This window comes from Falco rusticolus, chromosome 14 (assembly GCF_015220075.1).
Source record: "Falco rusticolus isolate bFalRus1 chromosome 14, bFalRus1.pri, whole genome shotgun sequence".
Taxonomy (NCBI): Eukaryota; Metazoa; Chordata; class Aves; order Falconiformes; family Falconidae; genus Falco; species Falco rusticolus.
In genome coordinates this window covers 673935-698503 of record NC_051200.1, presented here as the reverse complement: position 1 = coordinate 698503, position 24569 = coordinate 673935, and the positions used below count along the sequence as shown (strand labels likewise).

General features: G+C 55.9%; 1 protein-coding gene across 9 annotated transcripts; it reads right to left on the bottom strand.

Moving 5' to 3' along the window:
- Window positions 1–801: 801 nt before the first annotated feature.
- On the bottom strand, window positions 802–23409 carry PHKA1 (phosphorylase kinase regulatory subunit alpha 1). 9 transcript variants are annotated; one of them, XM_037408082.1, is made up of 33 exons: window positions 23169–23407; window positions 22833–22991; window positions 22313–22360; window positions 21597–21765; window positions 21140–21222; window positions 20860–20940; window positions 20327–20425; window positions 20066–20212; window positions 19693–19746; window positions 18066–18188; window positions 17855–17950; window positions 17029–17136; window positions 16747–16825; window positions 16187–16321; window positions 15010–15119; window positions 14196–14340; window positions 13196–13274; window positions 12626–12801; window positions 10531–10707; window positions 10082–10176; window positions 9748–9887; window positions 9445–9601; window positions 9201–9280; window positions 8922–9000; window positions 8706–8835; window positions 8230–8331; window positions 7704–7819; window positions 7373–7411; window positions 6238–6282; window positions 5820–5990; window positions 5244–5297; window positions 4901–5101; window positions 802–4651 (listed from the first exon to the last, which is right to left on the bottom strand). In XM_037408082.1, the coding sequence occupies exons 1-33, from the start codon at window positions 23244–23246 to the stop codon at window positions 4478–4480; spliced, it is 3729 nt and encodes a 1242-aa protein (XP_037263979.1). In that variant the 5' UTR covers window positions 23247–23407; the 3' UTR covers window positions 802–4477. The 9 variants fall into 9 exon arrangements, 8 of the variants coding, with proteins under 8 accessions (XP_037263979.1, XP_037263981.1, XP_037263980.1 ...); XM_037408087.1 differs by having other exon boundaries at window positions 4478–4651; window positions 12722–12801; XM_037408084.1 differs by lacking the exon at window positions 6238–6282.
- Between the last annotated feature and the right edge of the window lie 1160 nt (window positions 23410–24569).

The window sequence follows — 24569 nt, the reverse complement described above, 5'->3', positions numbered from 1 at the left end:
GCGGAAACATGCTCCACTCTCCCTGAGGCAGCAACAGCCACCGGAAAGAAAAGATGACGACCAAGGGGATCCTGTAATCCCCTTGCCAGGCCAAAGGCAGTAGCTTAAAGGAAGGGAGCGAACAGAGGCAAGTCCATGCTTGGGGCAGCAGGCAAACTCCCTCCTTGCCCATCTTGCCTTCCCAGGTGCCTCTGTACAACAGGTATGAGTCTCTAGATGTGGAAGGCCAGTCAATGGATGATCGTCCATCTACACCAGAGGCGTTGTCAAGGTCAGAAAGGCCTACCCCTGCATCACAACCACCTCTCTAAGGAAGAAAAGGTCGGTTATAGTTGTGAGTCCCTTCTGAGGGGAACAGAGGGTCCAACGTGCCCAGCAGACCCTCATCTTAAGGAAGCCTGCTGCCTCCCTGGGGCCTGGGTTAAGGACATCACTAGGAAAATTCCTAGCCTGGTACAGCCCTTGGACTATTACCCATTACTGTTTTTCAATCTGGGTGGTGATGAAGCTGCAGCACATAGTCCAAGGGCTATCAAAAGAGGCTTCAGGGCCTTGGACAGCTGGTGAGGGAAGCTGGAGCACAGGTTAGTTTTCCCTCTGCCCCTTCAGTTGTGGGTAGCAACGTTGGAAGAAACAAGACAGACCCAGTGTATTAATACATAGCTCTGTGGCTAGCATCACCACCACAATTTTGGGTTTTCCAATAATGGGATGGCCTGCCCCCCTGTGCCACTCGAGGGGAGAAGGTAGACAAGTTGGGAGTAAACTTAAGCCTGGGAAGAAGAGAGAAGGGAGAGAAGGTGTTCTTCAGATTTTGTTTTATTTCTCATTACCCTACTCCATATTTGATTTGTAGTACATTTTCCCCAAGTAAAGTCTTTCTGCCTGTAATGGTAACTGGTGAGCCACCTCCCTTGTCCTTATCTCGACCCACAAGCCTTTTGTTATATTTTCTCTCCCCTGCCCAGGTGAGGAGGGTGAGTGATAGAGTGGCTTTGGTGGGCACCTGGCATCCAGCCAGGGTCAACCCACCACAGCAATCCAGGAGACTCCTGGAATACATTGAGGACGACTTCTTAAAGCAGGTAATAGACAGCCCTGCCAGAGGGGATGCAACAGTGGAACTGATGGTCACCAGCGCAAGTGATCTCATCAGTGACTGCGTCAAGACTGGAGGCAGCCTGGGCTGCAATGATCGTGCACTGGTGGAGTCTTCACAGTCTTGAGGGATATGGGTCAGGCAAAGAGTAAAGTCAGGGCCCTGAATTTTAGGAAAGCAAACTTCCAGCTGTTCAGGGAGTTGGTCGATAGGACCCCCTGGGAAACTGCCCTCAGGTACAAGGGATCAGGACAGAGCTGGCAGATCTTTAAGGACGTTTTCCACAGAGTGCAAGAGCTCTCAGTCCCTGGGTATAAGAAATCAGGAAGAGAAGGCAAGAGACTGGCATGGATGAGTCAAGACCTGCTGGTCAAACTGAAGGGCAAGAAGGAAATGCGCAGGCAGTGGAAGCAAGGACAGGTATCCTGGGAAGAACATAGGGACACTGGCTGGTTGTGTAGGGATGAGGTCAGAAGGCCAAAGTGTAGCTGGAGTTGACCTTGACAAGGGATGGGAAGACTAAGAAAGGCTTCTACAGGTATGTCATCCAGAAAAGAAAGGTTGAAGAAAGCATTCCCCCATGATGAACATGACTGGCAAACTGGTAACAGTGGATGAAAAGACAGGTGCTTAACAATATTTTTGCCTCAGTCTTCACTGGTGGCCTCCCTTCCCACACCTTTTAAGTAAACAGACTGCAGGACAGGGACTGGGGGAGCAAAGTCCCTCCCACTCTAAGAGATCAGATTTGTGACCAGCTGAGGAACCTGAATATAGCCAAGTCTATGGGACCTGATGACATGCATTCCAGAGTCCTGAGGGAACTGGCCAATGTAGTTGCCAAGCCACTCTTCATGGTATCTGAAAAGTAACAGCAGTCAGGTGAAGACCCTGGAGATACTAAAAAGGGGAACATTGCACCCATTTTTAAAAAGGGTAGAAAGAAGAAGGTGGAAACTACTGGCCCATCAGCCTCACCTCTGTGCCAGGGAAGATCATGGAACAGATCCTCCTAGAAGCTATGCTAAGGCACATGGAGGACAGGGAGGCGATTCAGGACAGCCAGCACGGCTTCGCCAAGGACAAGTCCTGCCTGACCAACCTACTGGCCTTCTATGATAGAGTGACTACATCAGTGGACAAGGGAAGAGCTACTGATGTCACCTGTCTAGACTTCTGTAAGGCCTTTGAGACAGTACCCCACAATGCACTTCTCTCTAAATTGGAGATGGATTTGATGGATGGACTGTTCAGTGGATGAGGGATTTTGGCTGGGTGGTCACATTCAGAGGGTAGCAGTCAACAGCTGAATATCCAGGTGGAGACTGGTGACAAGCGGTGCCCCTTGGGGATCCGTACTGAGACCAGTATGTTTAATATCTTCACCAATGCCACAGATACCATGATCAAGCACACCCTCAGCAAGTCTGCAGATGACACCAAGCTGAGTGAAGCAGTTGGACATGCTTGAGGGAGGGGCTGCCATCCAGAGGGACCAGCACAATCTCAAGAAGTAGGCCCATGTGAACCTCAGTAGGTTTAAGAAGGCCAAGTGCAAGGCCCTGCATAGGGGTCGGGGCAAACCTTGGTATCAAGACAGGCTGGGGGATGAAGGGATTGAGAGCAGCCCTGCAGAGGAGAACTTGGGGATACTAGCGGATGAAAAGCTGGACATGAGCCGGCAATGTGTACTTGCAGTCTAGAAAGTCAACCATGTCCTGGGCTGCAAAGTGTGGCCAGCAGGTTGAGGGAGAGGATTCTGCCCCTCTACTCCACTCTCATGAGACCCCACCTGGAATACTGCATCCAGCTCTGGGTTCCTCAGCACAAGAAAGACATTGGCCTGTTGAAGCATGTCCAGAGGAGACCACAAAAAATAGTAAGAGGGATGGAACACCTCTCCTGCGAGGAAAGGCTGAGAGAGGTGGGGGGTTTCAGTCTGGGGAAGGCTCCAGGGAGACCTTATGGCAGCCTTTCAGTACTTAAAGAGGGCTTATAGGAAAGATATAAGATAGAAAGGGGACAAACATTTTAGGACCTGTTGTGATAGGACAAGGGGTAATGGCTTTAAACTAAAAGATTCACACTAGATACAAGGAAGAATTTTTTTTACAATAACGGTGGTAAAACACTGGCACAAATTGCCCAGTGTTTACAGATGCCCCATCCCTGGAAACATTCAAGGTCAGGTTGGACGGGGCTCTGAACAACCTGATCTAGTTGAAGATGACCATGCTCACTGCAGGGGGGTAGACTAGATGACCTTGAAAAGTCCCTTCCAACCCAAACTATTCCATGACTGTATAACCCTACTCCCACCATCACTTTGTGCTGTGTACACCTGATCCCCACCAGTCCAACCACACTATCCTATGTGGGGTTTGACCTGCAGGATAAGAGTGGAGCTGGGACTCACTTCTAAAGTCACCACCCTTCTCTTGTGCAAGGCTGTGGAAGCTGGGGCAGAGGCCAGAGCTGAGCATTAACAGCACATCTGTGATGGGACAGCTAATGCTGAGCCAGCCGCCAGCTAAATGGTGCTTCACAGGGCACATACAAACTCAGAAACCTGCAACTTAGCCATCAGCAACACTGCCAGGCACAGAGCAGATGGCATGGAGGTGCTGCCATCGGCATACCCCACCCAGCCAGAAGCCCTGTCCTTGTAGCTTAGTAGTAACAGGGATCTGTTACCACCTTGGGATGTTCCTGGCTCCCACAGCCTTCCCAGCTCTGCACGCAGGACCCCTGAGGGGGAGCATGATGGGCTGCCAGCTTCCAATCAGCACAGCAGTGGCTGGGTTGAACTGTTTTGATTTTGGGTCTGCTGAGAGAAAGGCTCAGGCAGCAACCCCTTTTCCTCTAATAAAGCCTTTCCATCACCAGCAGGAAGAGCAAGAGCTCCAGTCTACCCTAGTATTAACCCTGCAGATTTGGAATAAAAAGCAGCACAGAACAGGTTAAAAACCTCAAATCTGCTGGAGCCAGGGAGACTGTGAGCTGGCCGGGGAGCACTGCAGTGCTGAGCACACAAGCCTGGTGAGGGGGGTCCTTTCCATCTCCCTCAAACACAGGCCCCTCTGGAGCTGATGGCCCAGGAGAAACCATGCAGGCAGACACTTAGAACGCAAGCAGGCTTCAAAGCTCAGCCTTTCCTTGCCAGCCCTTGCTCCACAGTCTGCACACAGGCATAGGTCAGCTTTGCATGCATGCCTCCCGTGGAACTCCTGGAGAGAGCCATACACCCACCAGAGGCCAGGACTGGGAGGAAAGATGGCCACACAGGCTGCCTGCAAACTAGCCTAATGCTCATCTTTAAAAGGTGTGTGAAACAACTATCCTGTGGCATCTGCAGCCTGGGGAAAGGAGGTGTGAGAGCTACTGCATGGAGCAGCCATCGGTGGGCAGGAAGTCATACACGTACATGGCCACCGACTTGGACAGGTAGGTCATGGTGCCAAATCGACCACTCGGTGCACTGTCGTACAGCAGGCTGCAGATGCCCGTCGTGGGATCCCTCTCCAGCATGTGGTCATCAGCACCCAGGGCTTTCTGGATTTTTGACAGGGAAAGAGAAAGGCAGCATTAAGAATAAGGGAAGCCCCCTCACCAGCTTCTACCCCAAGCATCCTCCATTGTACTCGCAGTGTGACACATCAGTGGTGAGCACCAGGAGGACACTGCATCTTTGCTGTGTCCCATGAACATGATGGGGGCAACAGGCAGGTCCCTCCAGGTGCGTGAATCCTGTGCAGCTGTGGGGAACACAGACAGCAGCCCTGGGTGAGGCCTAGCCCCTACCTGCTCCTCATAGAAGAGGTCGTTGGCTGTGTGCAAGATCTTTTCCACAGCTATGATACCGCCAATGGTGTGCACCTCCATGTCCACCAGCATGGTGAGAACTAAGATAGCCTCCACCAGCAGCTGCCTGTACTCTGGCTGGGGCACACGGTTGAGAACAGACTCAACATGCACAGCAAACTTCATTTCCCCTGGGGTCATCTGTGAGGAAGGAAAAACAAATGCACCTAGAAGGCCATATCATCAGCACAAGTCCTGAGCTATGCTGGACATTCACCCAGGGCAACCCAGCACCCACCACCAACCCACCTGCCCTGTTTCCCCTTCACATAAACCTTCCTACCTCTCTCGTTGTTGAAGAGGGAAGAATGAAGCCCTCTACGGAAAGGCCATGGCACTGCAGAACAAGGAGAGACTGTGATTACGGCCTGGAAAAGCACCACACTAAGACACATAGGCGCAGCCCACCAACCCACTTGAGCATTAGTGTATGCTGCTCACATGCTTCACCTCCACCCCGACTCTTTGCACAGCAGCACTCCTTTCTCATCAGTTCCACATCAGCTGGAGCCCTCCTGCACACAGCACAGGGCTCTGCTCCCTGGCTTACCATGCCAAGCACAAGCCGTGGCCAGAGCTGCTTCAGCTGAGGCTCCAGCACTGCGCTTGCCTGGTGAATGCATAGAGAACCTGAGCAGACCTAGCCCTGCTCTGCAAGGGTCAGAACAGCATAAGGTAGGTCCCGCATGCCTACAAAGCAGCTCCAGGTCCTCCCCAGCTTTCCATGGCCAGCTGCAGGCCTTGTCCACAAAGCATGTATACACAACATTGGGGACCAGCCCCAGATGCCCCTCAGCAAGGCTAGTGCCTGAGCAGGTTTACATGCATGGAGAGGAGCCAGCCAGACATTTAAGCTCACCTTCTGTAGGACCTTCCAGACATTCTGGTAGAAGCCCACAGGGACACGGTTGAGGGCCCCATCCAGCCGCCGTCTCCGCTGCCACTGGCCCTGGCGGCTGTCCTTGCTGCCCTGGTCTTCCAGCATGCTTGAAAAGGAGCCCTTGCCCAGCAGCTCTGAGGGCCCATCAGACTGGGCAGACAAAACAAGGACCACAGAGATTGCTGAAAAGTTAAATATCCCACAAGAATGCAGCCCACTTCTGCCCAAGAGTTTATGCTCACCCAGCCTGGCTCCCAGGGCAAAGCTGTCACCCCCTGCCCCCAGCAAAGCCCCACCCTGCAGCCCTGGCTCCCTGTGGCTCCCCCTGGAGCACAGCTCCTTTCTGCAGCCACAAACAGGACAGACCCCATGCATACAGCCAACAAACGTAGGTTACCAGAGAGGACTTCAGGTCAGTGTCCCCAGACTGCAAACTTAGGGGCTGAAAGAGAAAGGGAGAGACAAAAACCATACCGTACCAGAGCAAGGCAACCATCACGGCAAGCAGAGCAGCAGCAGCAGCACAAACCAAGCTCAGGTCATGGGGCAGTTATCCCAGGGGCTGCAGTTTGCTGGAGACTGAGGGGTAGTTTTGACAGGTGAGCTGCAGAAAGTCATGTTAGCATCAGAGGGGAAGGACTGTGCTAGTGCATGGAGCAGCTGTGGGGCCCCAACACGTTACTGCTGCAACAACAGCCAGCTTGTGCTGGCTGGCACACAGCAGTAGGGCTGTTACTGCTCTGTTGGCATGGGCAGGTATTTTAGTCTCAGGCAGACTGGAGGGCCAGCAGCAAGGTGACTGCCCACAGATGACCCTCCTCACCCCATACACGGTCCCTCTGCAATGCCAGGTTTCACACTGCAGCAGGTTGGCCATAAACCTGCTCCACCACCCTGGTCCCTGCAGGCCACCTCTCTTTGAGAACAGGACCCCTCCTGGACAAATGCCAGGCACCAGAGAAAGTCCTTGTTATTTGTAGCTGGGCAGGAGCCTCTGCCCTGAGAGAAGAAATTGCTGGGGAGGCTACAGGCAGGATCCAGAGATCACCAGTGAACACCAGTGACAGGGCCACTGCTAGTCAACAGCACTGGAAACATCGTGCCATCCTGCTCAGCAGTTTTTTGTGGGTATAATGGAATCTATTCAGCCATAGCAGCTATGGAGCACAGCTCCCAGCTGGTTGTAATGCCAAATACACCCACAGCTTAGAAAGGCCTTCCTCCCTGCCAGTCCAAACACAGCAGGCCCCACTCAAAGGGGAGCTCCCCGAAGGCTGGGGGCCAGTGCCAGCTCTGGGCCCCCCTCAGCACATTAAGCCATGCCAACCTCTTCCCAAGGAACCAGCCTCCCCCCCTGCACTGAACAGAGCAACCTTGGGCCTGCCAAGAGGAGAAGCCAGCTCTTTGCTGCAGTAGCTTGCTCAGTGGGTTTGTTTAGGAAAGCTCATTAACTCATGCATGCTCAGAAGCTGGCCTGGGATGTGACATGAGGGATGAAACCAGAGGCTGCAGGAAGACCAGGATGGCTTCACCTTACTCCCGGTCAGAGACTGCCTACGTTTATCCAATTGCTGCAAGAAAAGGAGGAAATTAAAGTTTCTGCTGATGGAAGAGGCCCACCAGCCATACCTGGGACACTGCGTGTCCCCACCCCCATGCCTTCTCAAGCACCCCTGTGCTCCCCCTGTGCTGCGCTGCCAGAGCAAGCCCTGCTAACAGATTTACCCCAGTTCTCCCCCCAGGGCAGGACTGGAGCCCAAAGCAGCTCCTGGAAACAGATATAAACTCTCTGAAGCCCAGAAGCAAGCAAGCTTCTGCTCTCCCATCAATCCTGCCTGTGCTGCTTGCACTACCTGCCCTCACCTGTTTGATTTCACTTTTCAGCCTGACAATGCCAGCACGCTCAGGCTTGGTGGCCCCAACAGCCCCCACTTCACAGATGGAGATAGCAGGGGTGAATGACAAGTCGGCCGATCGCACTGGAGGGGAAGAGAGATCTAGAGTGGGTACCACGGCTCAAGAGCACAGACATCCCTCGTTGCTGCTCAAGCACTTGTACTCTGCACACCCTTGCCCTCTACCCCAACCAGCACCACAAATCCATAAGCACAGCACAGAACCACTTCAATTCAGGCCCAGCCAGGCCAAGCACCAAACTAAGCAAAGCCCCAGTAGCCACAGATCTCGGGCTCAAACCCTGGAAATAAACTCAGCACCACCCTGCCAAAGAGCATGGCTTCTTGCTGTACTACTGCAGTGCATAAACAGCTGTGCTGAACACACAGGGAGATGGGGACATCCCCCAAAGGCAGGAACCCCCAGAGCTGGCCATGCACCACACTAGGACCCAGCTTTGCCCAGAGAGTCACAGCCCTGCTGAAAGACTCACCGCTCCTTTCCACCGCAAACTCCTTGCCAGACAGAATGTGGTAGAGAAGGCTCTTCATGTCCGATGGGCTGAGATTCATCAGGTTCTCAGTGGCTTCTCCAGCTGGAGAGAACAGAGTTGTCGCACCCCACTTCACAGCCCTCCTAGGACATTCCTACCCTGCATCCCATCCTGTTAGCAGGGGAAGCAGCAGTATAGGAGCTCATCCTCGAAGGATGTACGCTAACACGATGTGTTGCCTACAATGGGGACTCTTCCTGATGCCAGCCCAACACATGCCTGAATAGAGATGGCAGTGAAGTGCCCCACCTGTGCTGCCTGAGAACAGTCCCAGCTGCAGACCCTGACACTTTCATGCAGGGTCTCACGCTGGCCCTGAGCTGCCCCTTTTTAACAGCACTTTTACTTCCTGGCTGACAGGGGCCCAGGCACTGCAGCACCCACACCAGCCCGAGTGCCATCCATGCCACACATACCTGAGCAGCGCAGAGAGTGCGCCAGCTCTGTTGCCATCACCTGGATGATGAGCCCGATGCGGATACGGAACATCTCAGCAAACAGTGTGGGCTGTGTGCGCATGTACATGGCCAAGTACACCATGATCTCCTGGAGGGAAAGAGGCAAATCATCCCACTGCTGCTCCCCAGGGCAGATACCCAGCAGTGGGGTCCCTGGCGGCCCCAGCCCCTCACCTGCGTGAGGATGGACACGCTGAGGTTCTTCTCACTGGCTTCATCAATAAGGCGAACAAGCTCCTCATAGGGGATTGGGCTGGGAAGGGAACAAACAGCAGAGCAGGTGAGAGGCAGCAGAGTGAGCCCTGCATCCCTCCTGGTCTGTACAGCTCAGAGAGGAGAGATGCAGGCCTCGTAAAGCCACCCAGAGCCGCTCCTGCCCTTGGACTCCAGAGCAGTGGTCTCACATCCAGCCCCAGCACAGCACATGTGCGGCAGGACAGGTGCCACACTCACGCAGAGATCGTCTTCTCACGTGGCTCTGGGGGCAGCCCCACCGTCAATTGCTTCTGGTGAGACAAGAGGTCAGTGCAGGCCTGGGGACAGAAAGTATCACAGGCATCACCAACAGCTCAGGGCTGGGGGTCTCAGCACAAAGCAGAGGGAGACAGAGCTGATGCAGCCACGGTTCGCCTGCTTAGTCTGCTGCCTCCTCCCTGACAGACCTCAGTCTGCTAGAGGTCAGGTACAGAGTCATTACCTCGTCCAGAGCTTCCACCTTCTTCTTGAGTATGCCAGAGATGTAGCGGATCAGGGCCCACTGGCGTGTGTCCCCCACGCGCACATACAACTCAGTGAGGAGCTCCTTGACGGTGGGGCCAGGCTGGCTATCAAGCCCGGTGTGCCACTCAGGCCCCCTGCAGTAAAGGAGATGCCAGGTTACAGCCAGCGATTTGTCCTGCAGCAGCTTCCTGGCAGCCCCCAGGTTTTGTGGGCTGGGACACGTGCACAGCTGCGCTGGCCCTCTGCTCAGCGAGCCAGCAGGACTTGGAGCTTATTGTACTTGAGAATAAGGAGCAGGTAGAGGATGTCCGCTTGCTCCTGCGGTGTAGGGCAGACACGCAGCTGGTCCACCAATGCCTTGCAGTTCACATTGCCATCCTCATCACGGGGCAGGTTCATCTCTGCATAGACTGCGTGGCTCTGGGGGGAGACCCACGCTCCTGGTTAGCATCCCAGCACCTTGCACCAAGTGCAGTCTGGTTATGGAACCATTTCACCCGTGGATATTCCCCGTTGACAAACACCAAGCCTTCCCCCTGCAGCCCTGCAAGGGCCCTCTGGCTCCAGCTGAAAGGATGGCACTGCTCAGCCAGCCCAGGAAGGACAGGGCTCACCTTGCCATCCGTGTCATGCTGGTGGGATGAGCTCAGCAGCTTGACCGACTGCTGGGACGCCTGGAAGATCTTGCTGGGGACATACATCCCAACATCTAGAAGAAAGCTAAGGTTGGCGCAGACACTTGTCAACCCCAACTACCACTGCTGTGCCCCAAACCACCTCACATCTGACACTCAGCTCCCCTGGCAGCCCCTGCTCACCCAGTTAAGAATGCCATGGGGAGCTACCATCCCTTATCATTCAGCAGTTTTCATGAGGACTGCAGACACCAACTCCAAGATACTCCATGGCCAGGACTAGCATGGTGGACATAACATGCCTTCACCCAGGCAAAGGCTAGGCTGCTCTGCAGTCCATGGGGTCACCAGCATTGCACAGCTGGGAAAGCTCTGAAAGCACCTCAGCCTCACCCCCGGGCTTGAGCAAAGGTGCTGGAGTTACTCACTCTGGACATGAAGGTCCTTGGCCTTGGACGCTAGGGACATGAGGTCACGGGTGGTATGGACAGCAGCCCGGAAGCGGGTCAGCCCTCCCCGCTGGGCAGTGGGAGGGAGGTTTGACTGAGGAGCCGTGTGCTGCAGCAGGTGGTCCAAGTACTGAGCAACCTCATCATACATGTCCGCTGGAAAGGGAGGCAGAAGAGGTGGGGACTGAGCTGCTTTGTACTGGGGCACCCCCAGAGCTCAGAGAGCTCCCCAGCTGTGCCTCAGCAAGGGCAAAGCTTTGCTGCCTGCACAAAGTGACAATGTGAGCTAGTGCTGGCAGCCAGCCAGCCAGCACCAGCAGCTGGGCTCACAAAGCATAGCAGCCACAGCACCCCTGCTCCTGCACTGCTCCACTGCCTGGGGTACTGGTTGCCAGCCAAGGCCAAACTGGGGCTCCCTCCAAGTCCCACCTGGACAAAAGAAGCAATGGGGCTGCAGCACATGTCTGTCCAAGCCTGCACAAGGACAGCAGGGTCTGCTCAAACCCTATGGTGAAATGCTTGTGCTCTTTCCCTCCACAGAAGAAGGGTAGGTGTGCCAGGGACTGCTTGTCCAAGCAGAGACCACTTAGGAGCACCCCAGCACAGCAAGGGCCTCATCCAAGCAGGACTCCAGCATGAGAGCAAGGCAGGATGGTTTTGCCACAGTTATTTCCAATTAGAAGCTACCAGTTATTCCTGATTAGGCGCTAGAGGAGTTACAGCTCCTGCCCTGTTCTTTGCCCAGCCTCCAGCAGCTCCCATTGCTCCCAATGCCACATCAGGAGCGCCTAAGCCACCACTCAGTAACTGCAGCATGGAGGGTGCTCAGAGGCCACACCTCTGCTCAGCCGGGAAATAACAGCACTGCCCAGCAGTGAGGGGGATGCCTTGGCAGAGAGATACCCCATGCCAAGGTAATGCAATACAACACAGAGCTGTTGATGCACTTCCAGCCAGTAGGGCAGGGCAAAGCCTTGCTGCTCTCCAGCTGGCAGACAAGCTCCATGGCAAGCTGCAGACTGCATCTGAGGTCGATTGCACAGCATGCTCTTTCTACGCCCAGTGGGGATGCCTCATGCCAGTGCCTTGAAGACTCGGCTGGAGTCACACAGACATCAGGCTTGAGAACATCATCCTGCCTGGCTTCAGCACCTGACCACAGGAAAAACTTAAAATTGAGCATCTTCTAGCAGCCGTGGAAAGGCCAGGCAGTCCCTGTCTCTCATTGCAGCTGTGGAGGAAGCAGATACCTTGGAGACGCCTAGGTGCAGCCTGCAAGCAGACCATAGGCAAAGCAAGAAGAGGGCAAGAGAAAAAAGTATTCAGTCACATGAGCGCAAACATTGGCTGCAGGAGCAGCAGAGGCAGAGCAGACTGATGGGAAGGCTGGGAAGATGGCCAACACTTGTCAGGCAGGAGGAGGATATAACCAGGCCTGCTTGCAAGGGGAGTAGCAAAACCTGCAGCCCACCATGGCCTCAGGACATCCATCACCCTGGGACAGGCCAAGGCCCTCTCGGGCTCCCTGTCTACAGCAGCAAGGCCTCAATTTAGCACCCACTGGAACAGTTCTCCCCAGGCAGGGTCAAAAGCTACAGGAAAACAACACTTCAATTGCTTGAGGACATGGTGGTTCTTTCCTGCTGTCTTGGGTACTGTACCACCACTTTCTGCACCATCACTCGTGCATCAAAGATTCTCAACCAAATCTCCTAAGCAGAGGCAGGTTTGCCAACCCTTCATCTCTTCCCCATGCAATAGCCTATGAAGGTCAAAGTGGCTTGTTCCAGAGTGTCCTCCATGCTGTCCACAACCATGTGCACCAGGTCAGTCCCATCTGGCTGGGAAATCCCTCTGGCTAGGGGGCTACAACAGCTGCATCAATCCACCCAGTCCCACCCCACTGGTGTCACCCAAAAAAGGTTAATTGATGAAGGGTCAGATGGGACTAGAAATATGGTGAAAACCCAAGTGTATGAAGAACACAGTGGTGGACGCTGGCAGGGAGTTTGGGTGTTATTGATGAGTTTGACATTCACCACACCACAGCAGCTATTGGCCTGTTCCCCCTTACCATCCTCGGCTACCTGCAAGCCATGCAGCCACTTCTCGGTGTCTAGCTCCTCAAAGCTGTCAATGCTGAGCTTGTAACTCTTGGCAAAGACCTTACCCTCTGGCCCAGGGTCCATAAAGCTGAGGTGCGTTCGGCATGATGTTGTCAGGAACTCCGACAACTTACCCGTCTGGGTCCTGGGCAAGAGGAGGGGAGGTCACACAGTAAGGAAGGGAGAGGCAATACCCTTGGTTTTGCCACCTGGATCCAAGGCAGGTCCTTCAGCAGGAAGGGACGCAATTGCCCAGGACCATACACATGCCCCAGTGCCTGCAACTCCTCCAGCCACAAATGGGCATGGCAGGGCTGCCCAAAAGCTATCAGAGGGATCCTGCAGCCATGGTTTAATGACGTGAAGAGATACATCCTCTTTCACATCTCCTCTGTTGGGACTGTAGCCCCAAGGCGCACTTACAGCCTAACACACCCCAGTGTATCCTCCCCAACAGCCAATGCTCAGGACCCAGTATAACCAGGCTCTCCGAGGCCACGAGCCCTCTCCCCTCCTGCACCCCAGGAAGCTGCACTCACCTTGCACCACCGAAATACCCATCCTGCAGCTTCCGCAGTGTTGCCAGTACTGTGGGGTGCACACTGCTGCCAGTTTCATCTGTTGGTTACAGACACAGGTAGTCAGGCTCACCCACTCAAACAGGCACCCAGAAGGTAACACAGGGCCAGGTGGGCATTCACACACACAAAGCACCATGGCATTGGCCAGACCCTTGCTTTGGGGTGCACAGCCAGGCTGTGGCACAAAATGCCCCATCCAAAAAAGGAAATTCAGGACTGTCCAGGTGGATTCCAGGAAAGCCAGGCCAAAGACGCCCTCCAGGCTTCAGGGATTTCACCTCTGACTGAAGCTGACAGTACCAGACAGCAGCACCCTGCTCTGTCCTTGGCTCTCACACAAGGCAGTGGAAGGGGGTGCCATCAGGGGCAGAAGACACCACATCTAAGGGCACACCCAAGACACTAAGGGGATTTCAAGTACACAAGGAGAGCCAAAAAGGCCTGAAAGCAGAACAGAGTCCCTTCCCTGCACCAGGCTCATGGGAAAGCTCAGAGCTGCTCCAGAGAAGCCAGTTTTTCTCTGCAGCATCACACAGCTATTTGCTCCTTCTGGCTTGCTGTTTTCCCCTCCCTGTTGTTGAGGAAAGCCTTTAGCAGGTAATTAGTGAAGAGTCAAGGAGCAGGAAGAGCCCCAAGAACACTGTAACAGGGGGATTTCTTTTTTGTCTTGCTTCCAAAAGACCTCCCAGCAAGCCTAGCTGCCTAGTGACTGAATGCCTTCGTGCCAGCAAACATCCCTTGAGCTGCAGGCACTAGTACTTGGCAGGCAGCCCTGCTAGCTGCCAGGGTGGCTGCCAACTCAGTGTGGCTGCTTTTTTACAGGATGTTACTGGCTGTTCAAGCCCCACCATATCCTCATCACCAAGATGGTCCCACATCTGCCCACCCCCTTCCTCCCACAGAGACAGCTTCCTGGGCTGCTCTAGCCAAATGCCTTGCAAGGCCAGAGGATCTATACCGAGCATAGTGCGGGAGATGGGAAAGGTGACAGTCGGACGCCCAGTCATCCTCCAGCGGCTGCAGAGGTAAGAGAGGTCCGTCCTCAGCATCTCCACAATCATCTTGTTGTCAAGAGCCAGGTAAAACTGCTGCTGGTCTATGAACTGCAAGGACAGTAGGAGACATGAGCAGCCCTTCCCACAGCCACCAGGTCCCTTTGATGCCACTCATATTCTCCCACAGGCGCTCAGCCAGGCCCACCACACAGTGCACCCAGGGGACATTGATCCTTTGCACCAACAGCTCATCCCACCTTACCTACTAGGTGCCACCACAGTCTAGCAAGGGACCCTCAACCCCTAGGGCAGCTACAGGCTGGTAACAACTATAAGGAGGTTAACGCCACAGCTCAGCAGCAGCGTCATCCAGGCCCCACACAAATGGTCTGTGCTGTGCCTATCCCAAGTGAATACAGACTTCTCACAGTGCCAGGCTTGTGACCCTGCTCGACACAGCATGTTAGACACAGGGGACAGAACAATCCCAGTCCTGCCATCAGCCTCCTCCTGGTGTCCTTGTCAGGGTAAGCAGAGATTTTCACCCAACACTGATCATCAGAAGGCTGAAACCATCTCCTTCCAGCAAGCGCAAAGCCAGGACCACCAACTCTGCTGCTTCACACCAAGGAGCTGGGGCTGCTCCAGCCTCTTAGGCTTTTCAGAGGGTGTTGGGCCACCCCTGAGAATAACTCAAGCACTCAGCCAGTGGAGAAACCTCCAGCCCAATTCCAGGTCACATGACAGCTGGGAATGAGCCTGTGCAAAGCCACCCACCTGTGGGGTAAAGGTAAAGATGTTCTTCCTGATTTTGTAGAGCTTGGAGGTCCCAAGAACACCCATGTGCCGGTAGGGCCGTCCAGTCAGGCACATCTGCTTGTTACAGCCTGGGGGGGTCGGGGCACAAGGAGGAGTTTTTAGTGCAAGCCTCCTCACAAAAACAGGATGCAGCAGCAGACAGAGACAGGCTTCTCTGCTACTAGCCAGCAGGAGCAGGCTAGTTTGTGGTTGGGGTACCCCAGGACCCTGCATCGAGCTGGCACAGCTCTAGGGGACAGTAATACTCTGTCCTGCAGCCCTGCTCAGGGGGCTAGGTAGACCCAGGCCATCCCCACAGACTGTTACTGGAACAGGGAGGGACATACAGCCTCTCCTGACCTCCACAACATGCTGCACCTCCAGGTCTTTGGGGATGTCAGAAGCTGGGGCAGGGCCAGGGACTCCCCAAAAGCTGACAGCTGACAGCATCCCCATTGCTCCTGGATTGCTCCCAGAGCCCAGGATGGTGCAGTAGCAGCATTGCCCCTTGGTCACGTCAGCGCTGGCAGCTGCTAGTCTACTCCCCGCCCTCTTTGCCCATGTCACACTTGACCTTTTAGTAGCTTAAATTAGCCAGCATGTGCAGCTTACAGTGGATCAAGTTTCTCCTTTGGCCCAGGCTGGGTCTCCAGTTCCTGCACAACAAGCTCCATACCAGAGGGGTTGCAGCATCAGGAAAGGAGCACACAGAGCTGAGCACACCCAAACGCTCCCCTCGCACTCAGCCCTGCTGACCATCCAGCAACAGCTATTCCAGGTTCTGTCAGCCAAGGGGACCCTTCTCTGGGGTCTGACTTGCCTCCTCCATTGAGATCTGAGTACAGGAACAAAAGGTGGCTCCTGCCTACACCAGGTCCATTCCTATATGGATCAGAGCCTCTGTTTGTCCCTGGAGAAACCATACAACTGCAATGCCAAAGGTTTATCCCTTTCAGAACCACCCTGAAGAGCACTGCCTGCCCACCCCAGCTCCTCTTGGGCAGAAGTAGCCTCACTGGGCCCAGGAATGGGTGTCAGAGCCCTCATCAGCCAGGCAGACAGCAGCAGGGCAGAACATCAGTATCCATGAGCAGGAGTGCCAGGGGATGGGACAGACCCTCCTCCTGTAACACTTTCACTGTGGAGCCCAGCTCACCCAGCCGGGCGTAGATGTGGCTAAGGATGCGAGCAGGCTGCACTCTGATGGGGTAGACGTCCGCCACGGTCTCCACGTCAATGTCTTCCTTCCTCAGGACAGCCTTGATGTCCTCTGTCTCTGCGAGGATGCACACTGGAAAGGGAGGATGACATGCTCAGTGCGGCAGGGGCACAAGCATCCCTGGCCTTTGGGGACACATACAAGGTGTCACACCAAATAGAAGCAGCTGCCTGGGGTCCCTTTGGGAACAACTTCCCATTGCAGAGGTCTGCCTTGCTCCTCCTAACACTCTTTACACCCAGCCTTCCCTGCTGAGCGGCAGGAGGGCAGGACAGTTTGCAGAGCTGCAGAGGAGGCTGTAGCAGGTGATATTTCCCTGGGGCAATGCAGGATGGGTGGAAGGACTTGCACCTCATCCTATAACCATCTTGCCACGGTTGAGATCTGGCTGCACCAGCAGCCACCCAGCAAGCAGAGCCACCCCTGCGAATTCCGCAAGGGTAGAGTCCCCAGACCTGCCAGGCCACAGGGGTTTGGGACCAGTCCCTTTCCCTCACCTTGGACCACCACATCAGGCTTGGGGACGGTTGCAAACCGGCGGTTGAGGGGATCTATTTCACCAGGAGCTAGAAACCCCTGAGGAAAAAGAGGTATGAAGAGATGAACATTTCATGGGCAGGACAGAAAAGGTGATGCCTATAGACAACCCACATTTAGGAGTCTGTGGGGGATGGAGGTCACAGCTTCCTCATGGTAGGTGTCTCAGGGTGGCAGCATTTGCTCTTTCAGAGCTCAAAGCCTGACCCCACAGCCCTCCCCAGCACCAGGGGTGACCATACCTCAGCCATCAGGCAGCCCAGGATGTAGAGGGACTGCCCCCACATGAGCGGAAGCTTGCCCATAGGTATCCTGTCCACAGTGTGGGGGTTCCTGTACTCCTCATCTACCTGGAGGATAAACCAGGAGTTTAGGGAGGGATCCAGACACAGGATGCTGAAGGAAACATCACCACTGCATTTTGAAGCCCAGCAGTTTAAGGCTTAAAACAAGAGCCTATGAAAGGATTTGCCACAGAAGGTCCAAACCATGCTGGCTACATTCCTCCCATCTTCTTTCACTCTTCTGCACGATTGCCCCAGGCATCTGCGTCAGACAACAGATCAGCTGCTCAGACTTTGTTTGGGTTCCCAACATGGGTCATCTCACTGGAACAACTGATATGCTGACTGACATCCCCTAGGAGCACTAGAAGCACCAGGGTGATGTTCTTGGATGCTGACAAGAAGAGCATCTCTCCTGTACCACCTGGGCACCAGGAGGCCATTGCTCTCAGCCCAGGCCCACACAAACACTCTCAGCGCTGAATAGGAGCTCAGCACAACCTCCTTAGTCTAGGTCCATGTGTTTTGAGCTATCAGAGGACTCCAGGCTAGCAGACTGTCAGCAAAGCACCCTTGTGTATGGGACAAGAAATGCTTTGGGGAAAAAAACCCACTTTATTTATTCAATATGGTTTTATAACAGCTCCAAGCCACGCTTTTTTTACACGGGGTTTCCACACACTACATGTGCTGTTTTACCAACGATTTGGATAAATAAGCAGTTAAAGCCTAATTATCTGGCAATAAGGCACTCCCACTCCCACCATAGCTCAGGACTACTTACTTTATCTGGCGGGACGCTGTACAGCTCTGGCATCAGGCACACCCCATTCTTCCCCTTGATGAGAACCCCCTCAAGGGCTTCCCGGTACTCCTGCGCCTGAGGAAAGAGGAGAGGGGATCTTCCCCAGTCATGGCTGCCTGCATTCTTCCTCCACATGCCTCCCTTGCCAGGGACTTCTTTCCACCAGCCTGTCAAGTCCTACCTCCCTTACCTGCTCCATGTTTCCACTGAAAATTCCATCAATGATCAAATACGCCCAGAAGAGAGGCCACTCACACTCGATGTTCTCAAACAGCTTCAGCTCAGCAGGTTCATAGTAGAGGCGGTTGGGGTCCTGCAGGGAAGGAACAACAGCCAGGGAGGTGAGGAGCGGCAGAATCCCCTCAAACTGACAGGACTCCTGCTCCCCCTGAAACCACAGCCTCAAATGCCCTCCCAGTCCTTCTCTGCAGATGATGGCTGAGACAGAGTCGAAAAGCAGTTTCACTTCCAGGCTGTGTCCTTGCCATCAGACATCCCCTCCCAAGCCCCCTGCACTGACACCAAGGGGACTCACCCTTCCTGCGCAAAGAAAGCCTACCCAAGCCCAGAAGAGCACCCCAGACCCTTGTACAACAGCACATCATCCCCCTTGCACTGGGGACATCTGCATCACTGTTGCCTCGCCTGCTCTGCCCCAGCATCACCAGGCTGGGCCAGCTGGGTGTGAGGGCTTGGGCTGGTCACACGGGGCCAGACAGCAGGGTCCCTCTTGCCATTTGGTGTGGCTGCAAGCCTGACACAAAGGAAGTGGTCAGGACAGAGAGCCACCTTCCCTGAATCCTCCCACCCCAGATGTGCAGTGTTGTGCCCTAAAGGACCTATGCTCGAACTCCCTGCTAACAGCTTTTAACTCTGTTTGCTACACAAAATGGGGAACACTGGCCTTAGTGCAAAGAGGAGAGCAAGGACAGAGGGAGCAGATGTTTTCTGTAGTGCCTGCACATGGGCCACAAGCTCCCAAACTGACTCCAGCCAATTGCAGTGCAGTGCCTCTGCAGGCAATGCTGCCCTTCCCGTGCCTCACAGCTCCCTGGAAGTAATCCACAGCTTTGCAAGCTGGCAAAGCTCATGAGTGATGGGAGTCAGACTGGAGATGCTGCTCTGGCTCTGGAGAGACGCAGCCACAGATGCTGCCTACTATGGTCAGGTCTGAAGAGGCACAGGAAAGCAGCATTTAGAAGCACCAGATTATTCTACCAATAGCCGCTGATGATTTAAGAGTCTCCAAGTACCATTTCATGGTTCTGTGGTTATCAAATGGAACAGTTGCTTACAAAACGTTCCTGTTTTCCCTCCCCAGAGCAGCAGAAGAAAGTCTCCGCTCACTCCAATGAAAGCCAAGTGTGGCAGCACACAAGCTGCATGCTGGTTCCAGGAGAGGCAGAAGCAGCTTTGTGGCCTCCAGTGCTGCCACAAAGCCAAGACCATCAGGGAGAAGCACTGCAGTCACCTCCACAGGCTTCCACCCTTTGCTCAGGGCTTGTGCAGCCCCGGGAGAGCCAGGGAAAGAGCCCACTTTGGCAGGACTCCCATACAGGGCAGTGGTCCATCTTCCCACGGCCTAATTACTACAGGCATGGGTGGGATTGTACCACCTCTGCAAGGGGCTCTGGCATTTTGGGAAACCTTGCCCAGACCCATGACACTGCCTGGGACTACTCAGGGCTCTCGTTTTCCCAGTCCTCCCCACCACAGCCTTTGTGCTGCAACCTGGGGGTGCTCGCTGCAAATGCTAGTCAGGTCAGCTGCTGCTTGGCACTCAAGTTCTGTCAAGTGGCCAGGCTGGGGACACTGACCTCTTTGGGGGTCCTGTATCCATCCCGGAGAAAGCGGCAGCAGCCATAGCGCCCCTGGAAGGGAGGGAAAGAGGTGATGAGCAGGAGGCACATGGTGAGATACCTTGTACCCTCAATGCAGAAGCAGGGCAGGGGTCTCCTCCAGCCAAATATCCCCTCACTTGCTCACCTAGTGCTCAGACACCATGACCACTGTCTAGGGCCACAGCACACAGGACAGTTTCTTTGCTCACCCCCTGCCACAGGCCATGAAGACTGGGAAAGGACATGCCTCAGCAACGCCCTCCCCAAGCATGTTTTTGGGGAGAAAAGAGCGACAGTTTGGACTGCAACTGGCTCCTGGGCAGGACAAGACAAAGGCAGAGCCACTCACCTGCAGCTTCGTGATGATCTCTTGCTTGGTGATTTCCACCAGCTCACCATCCTCCACAGCAAACGCCGGGTAGGAGATGACAGAGAGCACACTGGCATCCACCTCCTTGGATGTGGAGGCTCTGGGCAGCATCGAGTGGAGGATGGACTGGGTAAAGGGGAAGGAGGGCTGGTTAGGTTGCCAGACCAGGCATCATTCACAGTGCAACCCCAGTGGATCACAGTTCATCCTGCAACGGCGTAAAGCCTGCGCGGGCCTCACCTGGCAGTGCTGCACCTCATCTGACAGCACCCGTATCACTGACTGCGGGCCTCCCTTTGCTCCAAAGAGATCCAGCTCATCCAGTGCCTCCAGGGCAGCCTGCAAGCAGGGCAAGACCCAAAGCAGCAAGCACTTCACCACGCTGCTCATCTGTAAGAGCTCTCGCCCCATGCCAGCCCCTCTGTGTAACACACTGCCCAAATTTAAGCAAAATTTAATCCCTGCTGTGGCTGCAGAGCACCCCTGGTCAGAATGAGACATCTCCAAAGCCACAGGTAGCCAGACATCAAGAAGGCCCTGAACATTTCTGCCACACACCCCAATTAATTTCTCACTCTGAGTTCAGACAAAACTTAGGCAAGAGGGGCACAGTTTTATCCCCGCACACAAGAAAGGTCTTCCCCCTGCAGGAACCTGTCACTGCATGGGGCATTGAGCCTCAGTACCTCAACATGCCCAGCCTTCCCCATAAAAAAGCAGCATGGGGCCAGCAGTGCTCTCCGGCACTTGCCCAGCACTCCTCCCTGGCTCACCTTGGCCATGCCGACAGAGCTAGCATTCAACTCTGTGATACCCTGGTTCGTCTTGTCCCCGCGCTCCCATATCCCGAAGTCCTGTGCAGAGACAGCAGCACATTGCAGCAGGCAGCATTTCAAAGCATGCCCAGAAAGGCTTTGAACCCCACACCCATCGGTGGTGCTCCCAGCAGGTGCCATGGGCCTCTGGGATCCACTGGGGCTTCAGAAGGGGCCAACCAGCCCACTCGCCTACACCCCTGGGGCATGCTCCCCTTCCCCAGCATGGGATACCCACCGCAGTTTTGTAGGCTGCTTCAATGTAGAACACGAGGTTCTGGATAAAGTTGACTTCATCCAGGCTGTGAATTATGTGGAGGCCTGAAGCAGGGGAAGGAATTCATATTAGTCGCTCCAAGCCCACAGGCTTCCCTAGGAATGGGCTGCAGTAACCCAGGCCAGATACCTCTCCTCATCTCATGCCTGCCCCACAGGAGCCATGTCCTGGATGGCTCCCATCCCTGCTCCCATCCCACTATGGCAGCTCTGGGGCTTCAAGCAAATGGGGGCTTTTAGAGAGACAGACATCAAGGGGCCCACATCCACCTTGGGTGCTGTGAGTGTAAGAAAACAGCAAGGTCAGGGAGGTCATCGCAGCGGCTGGGCACCCAGGAAGCTGCACCCAAACTGAGAACATGGAGAGCCCTGCAGACTACCACACTCAAAGCTGAAATGGCATCCCCCAGCAGCATCACCTGAGGCCGTCATCTGTGCCAGCATAAGCAGGTAGAGTGAGGTGGCATCCATCTGTAGGTGACCCCACTCATGGTCCCCCACCACGGTGGCACAGGTGCGGGTGTTGTACTTGGCATGCAGGCAGTCCTTGGTGCTCTGGTTGTACTTGAATGCCTCCACCTTGTCTACCTTGAGAACAGCAAGGAGATGCAAGGGTTTATCAAACCCTGTCTCCAGAGAGGTCTGGCAGCACCAGAGCCAAAGGCTGCCCCATGCCATCAGCCCAGAATATGGAACCATGCCCAGCAGGGCAGGAATCCTATAGTCCCCAGGCTGAACCCCTCCACAAACCAAGGTGGTGAGCACAGGCTCATGTGCCACCCTAGTGCAGGGCTGCAGCTGCGGGGGGCCCATAGCCACAGCTGCGCTGCATGGAGAGAAAAAGGTCACTCCAAATGCCCTCAGGGAGATCTGCAGAGTCCCAGCACCAGCCAGGCCACAAGACAGAGAGCACCTGGAAAAGGCTCCACTGGCCACCAGTCTGCAGCACTGGGACTTCCATCACACCAGGGACCAATGCCAAACTGGAGCATATTTCAGACTTACTGGAAGGAGGCTTCCCTTGCTCTCAAGGAAGGCTAGCAAGAGCTGGCACAGCTGGGACCGACACTGTTTGTGGCAGAGCTAGGCCCTGAGGAGACCGCTCGACTCTCAAGAGGCGCTCCCCAGCCCCTACCTGTCTCATCATGCACTGAAGCAGCCCCCGCATCAGCTTCACCACACTCTGCAGGAGCAAGGAAAACAACCTCGTTAATCCCCACGATGCCAGAATTCCTGACTCAGGATCAGCTGGCCACTGACCTTTGCAGAGCCCCAGCTCACATTTCCATGGCCCTGGCCCCAAGGCAACAGCAGAGGGAAGTGAGATTTCTCAGCCTGCCAGCATGGCCAAGCTGCTGTGCCACGCAGGGGGAGGGAGAGCACAGCTGCAAGGATGCAGCTCCCCAGCCCTTGGGGTCTCCCTGCATCCTCTGACCACCCCAGACCCAGAGGGCTGGACCCTCGGCTGGGCTCCTGCGTGCTCCAGGAAGAGTGGACTCCGACATCGCCTGGGGACAGCCCTGTCCCCGTACCCACCACGTGGCCTCCCGCTGCCTTTTGGCTCCAGGGCTGGCTCATGCCAAAAGCAGACCAGCCAGGTGGCTGCCGGCGGCACGACAGCCACGGCGGGCTCCCTCTCACCGGCTCCCCGCTACCTGCTCCAGTTCGTAGGCTTTGGCCTTGTCCTCGTCGCGGTCGGCATTCTTGCGGTAGGCCAGGCCCAGCCCCCAGACAGCCAGGATGCTGTACACGTTATCCCGGACCCAGGCGTCCCGGTGATCAGCGCTGGCCGGGAGCAGGCCAGTCACCGCGTCCTGAGGAGGGGACACAGCGGCGGGGGACGCGGCCCCCCTTCCCAGTTAATTCCGTCCGATCCGGCCTGCGGGGCCGCGCGGCCCGCCAGGCCCAGGGGCCGCCGGGGCGCATCGAGACCCCGAGGCCCGCGGCCAGGCGGACCCCGTCCCTCCTCCCCTCACTGGGGCGGCCCCCACCTGGTGCCGGAGGATCGTCTGCTGCACCAGGCGCGCGTAGCCGTCCAGCCGCACACCCGAGTTGCTCCGGCTGCGCATGGCGGCGGCAGCAGCGGCGGCAACGGCAGGACCGGACGAGAGCGGCCAGCACCGGCGCTGAGGCGACCAGCGAGCCCCGCCCCGGATCCTGCCAGCGCCCCGCCCGCGGCACCGCCCACTCGCTGCCGCCCGCAGCGCTGCCCCAGGCGCCGCGCCGCCTCCCGAGCGGCCTCTCCTCCCGCGCTGCCCCGCGGCTCCCCGCCGCCGCCGGCGGTCCCGGTCCGCGGAGCGCTCGCTACCGAGAGGCCAGGAGCCGCCGCCGCGGCGGCCCGGCCAGGGGGAGGCGGCGCGCGGCGCCCCCTGCCGGGCGGAGGCCGCACAGCGCTGCGGGCAGTCACACGACCACGCGTGCGCGGGTACGGAGCCGCGCGAGCCGCGGGGTGCTGCCGAGTGCCGCGGGCCGTGCGGGCAGCTGGGCGGGGGGACGCGCTGCACGGGCGGACGCGCACGCACACCCGACTCGCGTGGGCAGGCGGCACGGGCAGACCCCGGCGCGCACCGCCCGGCTCCTGACGCGGCCGGTGCTCCCGGCAGCTGGTGCCGTGCCGCGCGTGGGGCTCGGTGCGAGGCACCGCCGGCCGCGCGCTGTCGCCCCGTGGCCGGTAGCAGCCGCTTGCTCTGAGCCCTCCCGATCCCGCGTGTGCTGCCAGCGAGCAGGGCCACAAGGGGAGGACGCAGCCAGCGCAGCTGACCTGAACTGGCCGAAGGGCTATTCCATCCCACAGAACGTCATGCTCGGTACCTAAACTGGGGGGAGCTGCCCGGGAGCCACCGACCGCTGCTCGGGAGCGGGCTGGGCATCACTCAGCGGGGGTGAGTAACTGTGTTGGGCATCCCTTGGGGGTTTCCCCGTGGGTTTCATTCTTTTCTCTCCCTGTCCTCTTCATTCCAATTACTATTGTCGTTGTTGTTTTACTTTATTTCAATTATTAAACTGTTCTTACCTCAACCCCCAGGCTTCACCTTTTTTTTGATTCACCTCCCCATCTCACTAGGGGGGGCAGGGAGTGAGCAGACGGCTTCGTGGTAGTTGCTGGCTGAAAGTTAAATCACGGCACACACGCGTCCATGCACGTGCATGTGTACACACGATGCATACATACTTTTGCATTTCTATGTATACACAGCACATGCGCAGCACATACAGGCACACACGCATATGCACAGGAATCCATATACACATCTACACATGCATAGACATACATACACACAGGCACACACATATTTCCTGTGCACATACATAATCTATGCATGTATGCAAACACATAGGCACAGGCATATATATCCACACACATGTATAGGTGCAGGCAGACATTCATGCAT

Excerpts from the sequence above, each read along its gene's own strand:
- PHKA1 (XM_037408082.1), bottom strand. The coding sequence starts at position 23,246 with ATGCGCAGCCGGAGCAACTCGGGTGTGCGGCTGGACGGCTACGCGCGC. Across the intron at positions 20,213-20,326 it reads ATGAGGTGCAGCACTGCCAG|TCCATCCTCCACTCGATGCT; the intron begins GTGAGGCCCGCG and ends CCCTTTACCCAG. Across the intron at positions 17,137-17,854 it reads ACAGCGTCCCGCCAGATAAA|GTAGATGAGGAGTACAGGAA; the intron begins GTAAGTAGTCCT and ends TTTATCCTCCAG.